Source organism: Mesoplodon densirostris, chromosome 9, assembly GCF_025265405.1.
Source record: "Mesoplodon densirostris isolate mMesDen1 chromosome 9, mMesDen1 primary haplotype, whole genome shotgun sequence".
Lineage (NCBI taxonomy): Eukaryota > Metazoa > Chordata > Mammalia > Artiodactyla > Ziphiidae > Mesoplodon > Mesoplodon densirostris.
The window spans coordinates 25029237-25039762 of record NC_082669.1 but is presented as its reverse complement, the minus strand read 5'-3'; the positions used below and the strand labels follow the sequence as shown (position 1 = coordinate 25039762).

At 41.9% G+C, this 10526-nt stretch overlaps 1 protein-coding gene across 1 annotated transcript; it reads right to left on the bottom strand.

Moving 5' to 3' along the window:
* Positions 1 to 6862: 6862 nt before the first annotated feature.
* Positions 6863 to 8305, bottom strand: LOC132495750 (germ cell-less protein-like 1). The gene has a single exon (XM_060107698.1). The coding sequence runs from the start codon at positions 8303 to 8305 to the stop codon at positions 6863 to 6865; it is 1443 nt and encodes a 480-aa protein (XP_059963681.1).
* Between the last annotated feature and the right edge of the window lie 2221 nt (positions 8306 to 10526).

The following is a 10526-nucleotide window of genomic DNA, read 5'->3' as shown; positions in this document are numbered from 1 at the left end:
AACAATATAGATAAAGGTCTGACACACATTCCCAAGTTGTTTTTATAGGAAGCAGACCCCCACTGGTTGAAAACTGCTGACCTCAAGCATGTAGGCCCCACACCGGTTGAAACCAGAAAATGCTTGAAACTTCTCCTTGATGCCAACCAATCTAAGAATTGTGCACGAGCTGATCATGCACCCTCAGCCTCTCCCTCATACTGCCTTTAAAATTTCCTAGCCAGCAACTTGGAGGTGGTCTTAAGATATTAGTCCACCATCTTCCCAGGTTGCCGGCCTCCTGAATAAAGCAAATTTTCCCACCAACTGTTGGCTCTCAAGTACTGGCCTTTTGAGCAGTAAGCAGCTGAACTTGGGTTCAGTACCGGTCTCGTCTGGTTATAGGAGTAGCATCACCAAGGCTCTACCCTGGGATGGGAATTGTCCTCCCTTGGGAAGGGAGAGGAAAAGCCTTGCAAGTACATCCCTGGAATTGTTATCTGGGGACAAACCCAATGCCAGTGATCAAAGAACCACATACAGCAATGCTGGGAAGCTACTTATTCAAAGTAAGTCCCACGAGATAAGCTCCAGTAGAGAAACGCCAAGGAGGCACTAAAATCTGGCTGGAGCTATGTATCTCAGCACACCCCTAGTTAACATTGGGACTCCTCTGATTCTGGCAGAACTCACATAGAAGTGAGAAGAACAGACAGGAACATGGGCTGCTAGTTATCTGGTAAACATCAGCCTGGATGGTTCTACTGTCCAAAGGTGAATAAACTGAAACAAAAATGTGTAACAGGTAGATAAGGGGAGCACGACTCTAAACATTCAGGGAAAAGCATACTTTGAGCTAAAGCAAATAATAGGAAAGTCTAAAGTGTATTTTGCATTCTGAATAAATGTCAAAACTTCATGAAAGGCCATGTGAGACCAGATGAAAGATGAGGTGGAAAAGAACTTAAGAAACTTAATTTCAGAGGAAACTTAAATTCGGAGATAAGAAGAAAATGAATGAAATGCAAGTTGAAATAACAACAAAAATATAGCAAGAAAAATTAAAAGTCAAAAATAGAAATAAAGTCTGCTTCGGAGTGAAAATTCAAATTAGAGAGGAAAAAAGAAACAAAAAGCTCTCTAAGAATACAAACGATACAGTCAAAAGAAAAAGCAATGCATGAAAATATGATAATTGTAGACAGTTTACCTTTATGAAAGAGGTATTTGTTTATCAGAGAAGGATTTTGTTCAAAGACATTGAACAAAACAAGTCACTAATGGTGGCTTAGCCAAGAGACAAGTTTATTTTTCCCCCCTGTAGCAGGAAGTCCAGAAATGACAGATCTGGGCTCGTAGGGCAGCTACCTTACCAGGGACCCAGAATTTTTTTAGCACTTGCTATACCATCTTCAGTGTGTGGCTCTCTTCCCCAGCTTGCAAGATGGCTGCTGGCACTCCAGCCACCATAACCACATTCCAGATTGAATATGGAGGAAAAGGAAGAGCAAATGCAGCATACCAAATGAGTCGGCTTCCCTTAAAGAGCTTCCCCAGAGGCCCCCACCCAATGACTTCCAAATATATCTCACTGGACTCAGTTATGTCATATAACTACTGTTACCTGCATGGAAGACTGGGAAATAGAGCTTTTAAACTGAGACCATTCCAAAATTAAAACAGAGTTCTATGAGTAAAGAAAAAGGAGAGAGGGGATATCCGTTGACAAAGAGCAGCCTATAACAAAAGTCCTGAGATGAATGACAAAGGAGAAGAGCCAAGTCACAAAAATATACAGACGAACATTGTCCTGTGCTGAGTTCTTCCAATGCAAATCAGAAGATTTCAACATGTTTCCAGTAAAGTCCAATAAAAACAATAGCAAGAAAGACCTATATTCCTGGATATCTTGGCAAAACGCTCTAATTCTATTTTTTAAATCCTAAAAGTATCCAAGCAATCAAACCTTAAAAAAAGATTACCTAGAAAGAATATAAATTGAGGCTATCCTCAAACTTATCCACGATCTCCAAAAGTATAGAATCACAAAATAATATCTCAAGAGTCTTGGGGCAAAAGTTATTACACAAAAATAATAGTCACAGTCCAAAAACTATTTATAGAAGTGAGAGAAATATACCCCCCAGAAATCAAAAAACTCAGAAAATAGCCACTTAAAAACTTGCTTAAACATATGTTTTCCTTCCAAATCTATGAATAGGAAACTCATTCTGTTCATGTTTAAGAATAAATATATTCTGGATAGACCTAGATGAAGTAAGTCAGACAGCGAAAGACAAATATGATATCACTTGTATATGGAATCTACACAAGAAATTGAATTCTTGTGTTTAAAATAACATAAAAGCTCTCAATGGCCAACATTGGGTTAATTTGAGGATCAAATAGAATCACAACTGTAATTGATTATATCACACTGAGTAAATAAAAATCTACTAGGACACAGTGATTTCTCTCCTCCCAAAAGAAGAGAGAAGAAAAAAAGGGAAAGCTCTTTTTCACAGAAGAATGGCAGCTAATAAACGTGGAAAGAATTAGATCATTGGAAAGTCACAGATTTGCAGTCTCCGGTGGATAACGGATTCTGAGAAGGAAACAGTGGAGGATAAAACAACTAAGTGACAGGTTATTGGGAAACAGGAATTTGTCCCTATTATTAATTGTGAAGACCAACTGTAGCTTTTGTTGCAGACATCTGAAGATCACCAGCTTAATCAGCAAGTCATCATAACTAAAATTAAAAGACATATTACAACCACATCAAATATGATAGAGTTACTATCTATAATAATAAAGACTTCATACAAATTGGAAAAAGAAGCACCAAGACCTGGCCTGGGGAGGAGGTGTTGGTAAAATACAGGTATAGAGGATTTACAGAAACAGCCTGACTGTCCCTTTGTCCCTTCACTGGAAGTGGATAGGATGGCACCTGCCTGAGTGTCAGAACCCCAGCATCAGACACTTCATAATCTGCGGTATTTTTCCCATGAGGTACGCAGAGGGACCCAGGACCCCAGGCCACTTTCCTTTTGCCTGCTCTTCCTAGCCTGCAGCTTCCTGTCCTCGGCTGGAAGAAGTGGAAGGGCAAAGGGAAAAGACTTGTGCCAACCGAGCCTGTTATTTTTCATCCAGAAAAAACATCTTTCCCAGAAGTCACCCTCAGAGGAGTCACCTGGTCACAACTACCTGCAGAGAGACAGCCTCCAGCACCCCTCTTTCCTTGACAAAAGAGCACAAATAAAATGGATAAATCATAGTACTTGGTACTGAATATTTGGAGATTGGCACCTCACAGACCGTTGGTATATGGCATATGCTGTTACAACTTTTCTGAAAAGCAACTCTTCAGTGCGTTTCAGGAAACCTCAATGTACCTCTAGGTTCATCAGTTCTGCTTTGGGGAATCATTTCTATGGAAATAATGTGAAATGCAACGAATGGTTTATGTACATTGATATTCAGGTTGAGAGACTGTCATTTTGAAATCCACTATTAAAACATTTACAGGGTAAAATTTTAACAACAAAGACACATAAATAAGCAAACTTAGACTCTCCCAGCTCTCCCCCATTATTCCATTATCCTTGTACTTTACTCTCTGATAACAGAAGGTGGAGTTTCTGAACCTTTCTTTCTGCCATGCTATTCACTCAAATGGATCTATTGTGGTTCCTTTCAATTTCCTGATTACTAGCTCTGACTCCTTCTCACCTCTTCTCTCCACTTTAGGGAAGCTATCAGAATGTAGAGGGCAACATTACAACTGTAGGACTAAGCACAGGTCTTCTCTGGTTGATTTCTTTAGATTTTTGTCTTGAAATAATTATAGATTCATGGAAGATGCAGAGAGTACAGAGAACTTTGTGTGCTCTTTACCTACTTCCCCAATGGGAACTATCCTACAATAGCAAAACAAGGAAACTGACATTGGTACAATCTACAGAGCTTATTCAGATGTCATCAGTTTTACAATGCACTCGTGTGTGTGAAGGTCCGTGTAATTTTATCACATGTATGGATTCGTGTAACTACCACCATGATCACAATATGGAGCTGTCTCATCACCACTAAGATCCCATGTATTGTTCTTTTATAGTCACATCCATTTCCCTGTCATCCTCCCCATCCATAAAAGCTGGCAACCACTAATCTGTTCCCCACTTCTATAATTTTGTTATTTCAAAAATGTTACATAAATGACATCATACATAATGTAACACTCTGAGATTGGTTTTTCCCACTGAGCCAAATTCCCTTGAGATTCATCCACGTTGTTACATGCATTCCTTTTTATTGTTGCATAGTATTTCTGGGTATGGATGTGCCACAGTTGGTTTAGTTATCCACCTGCTGAACAACATTTGTGTTGCTTCCAGTTTTCAGCTATTACAAATAAAGTTGCTATGAACATTCACATACAGGATTTTGTGTGGACATTGGTTTTTGTTTCTCTGGGATAAATGCACGAGTGTAATTGCTGGGTCATATGATAATTAGTTTTAAAAGAAACTGACACACTCCTTTCCACATGGCTGTATTACTATAGGTTCCACCATAAACATATAGTGATCCAAACTCTCTGCATCTTCACCAGCATTTGCCGTTGTCAATATTCTATTTTATTTTAGCCATTCTGATATGTGCATATCATTATGGTTTTAATTGCTTTTTCCTTAGTGGCTAATGATATTGAACATTTTTTTCATGTTTTAATTTTCCATTATTATATCTTGTTTTGTGAAATGTCTGTTCATGACTTTTATCTATTTTCTATTGGGTTTTTAAAAAGTTACCATACAGTTTTATCCGTTTGTTAGTATTCTAGTTATGAATCCTTGGGCAGTTATATAGCTTGCAAATTATCTTCCAGTGATTGGTTATTAAAAGTATATAATTAGTGGGACTTCCCTAGTGACACAGTGGTTAAGAATCTGCCTGCCAATGCAGGGGACACGGGTTCAAGCCCTGGTCTGGGAAGATCCCACATGCCACAGAGCAACTAAGTCCATGAGCCACAACTACTGAGCCTGCACTCTAGAGCCAGCAAGCCACAACTACGGAAGCCTGCACGCCTAGAGCCCATGCTCTGCCACAAGAGAAGCGACTGCAATGAGAAGCCTGCGCACCACAACCAAGAGTAGCCCCTGCTCGCCACAACTAGACAAAAACCACATGCAGCAACAAAGACCCAACACAGCCAGAAATAATAAATAAATAAATTTATTTTTCAAAAAGTATCTAATTAGGGAAGGCCTTTGGGAATGGTGGAGCTAGGGCCTATGAAAATATTTTCCTTCATAAAAGCCATGAGAACACTCACAAATATTGTAAATCAACTTTTTGAGAACTCTGGAAATTAACCAGAACACATAAACAACTCTTACAACTTGATGATAAAAAGACAATAACCCACTTAAAAAATGGTTAAGTGATTTGAATAGTTATTTCTCTGAAGACTACATAAAAATGGCCAATAAGTACATGAAATGATCCTCAACATTCCTAGTCATTTAGATGATTCAAATCACAACCACAATGAAATTGCAGTAAACACACCCAGTAAAATGGCTACATTTTTTTTTAAAAGACAGTAACACATATTAGTGAGGATGTGATGAAACTGGAATCTTCATACACCAGTGGTGGGAATGTAAAATGGTGCAGCCACTTGGGAAAAAAGTCTGGCAATTCCTCAGAAGCCTAAACATAAAGTTACCATATAACACAGCAATTCCATTCCTAGGTATATACACAAAAACTTTTTTTTGAAGTATAGTTGATTTATAATGTTTCAGGTGTACAGTAGAGTGATTTAGTTTTATATATATATATATATATATATATATATAACGTTTACAGTTATATATGTATAAAACTTTTTCAGATTCTTTTCCATTATAGGTTATTACAACTATATTCAACTATATTGAATATAGTTCCCTGTGCTATACAGTAGGTCCTTGTTGGTTATCTAGTTTACATATAGTAGCTTACAAAAACTTGTACATGAATATTCACAGCAGCATTATTCACAATAACTAAAAAGTGAAAACAACACAAATGTCCACCAACTGATGACTGGATAAACAAAATGTGGTGTATCTCTACAGTGGAATATTATTAGCCATACAAGGAACAAAGCACAGACATATCTACAACATGAATGAACCTTGAAAAGTTATGCTAAGAGAAAGAAGGCAGACAAAAAAGGACACATATTTGTATGAGTCCATTTATATGAAATGTCCAGAGTAGGCAAATTGATAGAGACAGAAAGTAGATTAGTAGTTACCATGAGCTGGGGGAAAGGAAGATTGAGGAGTGACCTTTAATGGGTATGAGGTTTCCTTCTGAGGTGATGAAATATTCTGGAATTAGTGGTGGTGTTTGTACAACTTTGTGAATATAATAAAAACCACTCAATTGTACAGTTATTTTTTATTTTACTTTAACATTCACTTAATCAAACTAAAGGAAACACATATATTAAGAGAGTTTCACTAAGAGTAGTAGAGTAGGTAGGCTCAGAGTTTCTCTTTAAAGTCAATAGCTCTTTGTCTTCACAGAAATGATGGGCAGGGCGGGGGGTGGTGTCGATGGATCCTAAACCAGCAGGACAGGTTGCCATGTTAACAGCCCAAATGAATTCTCGAGGAGTTTGGGGGGCTTCAAAATTTGTCCTCTTCATATGCTCATGTAAACAGTCTCAAGTATTATGAGCTACAGTTCAACAAAGCCTCTGACAGAATTGGTTACCAGAGATGGGCAAGCCTGGTTGGTCCCACAGAAGGAGCTGGCATCTGGACCAAGCTGGTCGTCCCTGACCCCAGGAAAGAGCTGCTCAGTTCTCTGAGCTGCTTTACAGGGGCAAACGCCCTGGCAAACTCTCCCCTCGGTGGAGGTACAGGAAGTTACAGGCCACATATATGGGGAAAACCACGTCTTGGTTTTCCAGGTTCATTACCTCTAGCTCTCGATTCTGTCTCAGGGAAAGCATCTGGTATTCTGTGTCCTTCCTGAAAACGGCTCTCCCATCCCTGTCCAAGGAGAACAGGCGCAGGCGGAACGCGACCTTTCTCCTCCCGAGGAGACTGACCCCGAAGCTGCTGTACTTTTTCCGTGCGCTGCACCGGCAAATGATGCGCTGGTTGGCGTAGCGCAGCACCAGGTCCCAGAAGAAGTTGAAGCCTTCCCACCGCCAGCTGCACAGCTCGTCCCTGTGGAGCTGGCTCCCGCACCGCATGCTTCTCCCCTGGGGGTCGGACACGTAGACGCCCATGGGCCGGACAGTTCTGGTCTGCTCAGCCCGGAGGGGGCCAAGGCAATGCTCACTGTACAAGGGACACAACCAAGAGGGAGGGATCAGCGCATCCTGGTGGATGACGTGTGCTGACATCGGGTCGCACATTATGTAGGCAAGCCGCAGCTGCTGGAACACTGGCACGAAGGCTCTGCCCTGCTCGGTCTCCAGGAAAGGGGTGCCCTCCGAATCCCTCCTGGACCTGGCAAACCATGAGTTGGTGTCAGGCAATAGGGCACTGCGCGGGCCCCTCCATGTCGGCTGCAGCTGCAAGAACATCCACATTTTCAGCACGATGTACACGTTCATCTCCACCCCCATCACAAAGAGCCGTGAAGAGGCAACGACCTCTTTCATCAGATCCAGGCGGACTTCTCGCAATAGCCCCTCACTACACAGGGTCGTCATGTTGTCCAGCAGCCACTGAAGACACACGGTCCTGATGGTCGGGAGTCCGTAGCTTTCAGCAGAGTAGTAGTAGCTGCACACGGTCTGGGCACTGACCGTCTCCTTCATGACCTCCCCGCACCGCTGAATCGCCTGGTCCAGCTGCAGCATGCTGGCTGTGGCCAGGATGGCGACGACTCGACCGGGTGGGATGAGAATGGAGCCTCGGTACAGGGAACCGAAAGCCTCGTGCAGTGCCTCGCCATCAATGTTCTCGTCAGGCATCTGCAACTCTATAGTGTCCATGTTTGTCTCCCGCCAAGCGCCACTGAACATGCTAGCAAAGAACCCTGACTGGCACAAGTAGACCCTATGCAAGTTCCACTCCTCCCCCAGTGCGCAGATCCGCACGTCGCTCCCTTCTCCTCTCAGGAAGAGGGCCTCATAAATGGACCCTGAATGATCTTTAGCACGTTTCCGGCGGGGCTCTTTTGTGAGCGGCCCCCCTGGGCCTGTCTTCCGCTTGCGGCTCCTCTGACGGGCGGCGGGTCTGGCCTTTTCACTCTCCTTCCCTTCCTCTCTCTCTGCCGCTACTGCCTCCTCGGCCTCCTCCATCCCCGCACTGGCACCTGGCTCCTCTGGGGCACGCCCCCACCAGTGCCATGGCATCCGACTGCTTCGTGCTCCCATGGCCTATACCTCAGTGGTGCAGTGGCCAAGCTGCCTCTCCAGGCGCCCTTGCCGCGGGCACGAGCTCAGCCCAGAGTGATGCTGGGTACTATGACGTTTGCTCTAACGGTCTCTCGAGAGGACGACGCCACGCTAAGCCACACCCACTAGGCCCCACCCCGCCGGGTAAGGGCACTCCGTACCAGGGATTCCACTCTGTTTATCTTTCCCTCCTGGGATGATTGCTCTCGGGCTCCCTTCATAGGATGATGGTGGAACAGAGGCCTTTGTGTGCCAATTTTACCCATTAATTTCAAGAACACAATTCGCTCTTGCCCATCTAAAACAGTTAGTGATTATTCCTTTATGGAGAATTACATCTTGGTCCCAGCCCTGTCCTCTAGGCACCTTAATTTCCATAATTAACTTCTTATTTATTTATTTATTTTTAATTAATTTTATTTTTATATTTTTTATTAGTTCCTGCTTTACAACAAAGTGAGTCAGTTATACATATACATCTGTTCCCATATCCCTTCCCTCTAGCGTCTCCCTCCCTCCCACTCTCCCTATCCCACCTCTCCAGGAGGTCACAAAGCACCCAGCTGATCTCCCTGTGCTATGCGGCTGCTTCCCACTAGCTATCTACCTTACGTTTGGTAGTGTATGTATGTCCATGCCTCTCTCTCGCTTTGTCACAGCTTACCCTTCCTCCTCCCCATATCCTCAAGTCCCTTCTCAAGTAGATCTGTGTCTTTATTCCTGTTTTACCCCTAGGTTCTTCATGACATTTTTTCCCTTAAATTCCATATATACGTGTTAGCATACGGTATTTGTCTTTCTCTTTCTGACTTACTTCACTCTGTAGGACAGACTCTAGGTCTATCCACCTCATTACAAACAGCTCCGTTCCGTTTCTTTGTATGGCTGAGTAATATTCCATTGTATATATGTGCCACATCTTCTTTATCCATTCATCCGATGATGGACACTTAGGTTGTTTCCAGCTCCGGCCTATTGTGAATAGAGCTGCAATGAACGTTTTGGTACATGTCTCTTTTTGAATTATGGTTTTCTCAGGGTATATGCCTAGTAGTGGGATTGCTGGGTCATATGGTAGTTCTGTGTTTAGTTTTTTAAGGAACCTCCATACTGTTCTCCATCTTTAATGTTACACCATCTTCAGTGTGTGGCTCTCTTCCCCAGCTTGCAAGATGGCTGCTGGCACTCCAGCCACCATAACCACATTCCAGATTGAATATGGAGGAAAAGGAAGAGCAAATGCAGCATACCAAATGAGTCGGCTTCCCTTAAAGAGCTTCCCCAGAGGCCCCCACCCAATGACTTCCAAATATATCTCACTGGACTCAGTTATGTCATATAACTACTGTTACCTGCATGGAAGACTGGGAAATAGAGCTTTTAAACTGAGACCATTCCAAAATTAAAACAGAGTTCTATGAGTAAAGAAAAAGGAGAGAGGGGATATCCGTTGACAAAGAGCAGCCTATAACAAAAGTCCTGAGATGAATGACAAAGGAGAAGAGCCAAGTCACAAAAATATACAGACGAACATTGTCCTGTGCTGAGTTCTTCCAATGCAAATCAGAAGATTTCAACATGTTTCCAGTAAAGTCCAATAAAAACAATAGCAAGAAAGACCTATATTCCTGGATATCTTGGCAAAACGCTCTAATTCTATTTTTTAAATCCTAAAAGTATCCAAGCAATCAAACCTTAAAAAAAGATTACCTAGAAAGAATATAAATTGAGGCTATCCTCAAACTTATCCACGATCTCCAAAAGTATAGAATCACAAAATAATATCTCAAGAGTCTTGGGGCAAAAGTTATTACACAAAAATAATAGTCACAGTCCAAAAACTGTTTATAGAAGTGAGAGAAATATACCCCCCAGAAATCAAAAAACTCAGAAAATAGCCACTTAAAAACTTGCTTAAACATATGTTTTCCTTCCAAATCTATGAATAGGAAACTCATTCTGTTCATGTTTAAGAATAAATATATTCTGGATAGACCTAGATGAAGTAAGTCAGACAGCGAAAGACAAATATGATATCACTTGTATATGGAATCTACACAAGAAATTGAATTCTTGTGTTTAAAATAACATAAAAGCTCTCAATGGCCAACATTGGGTTAATTTG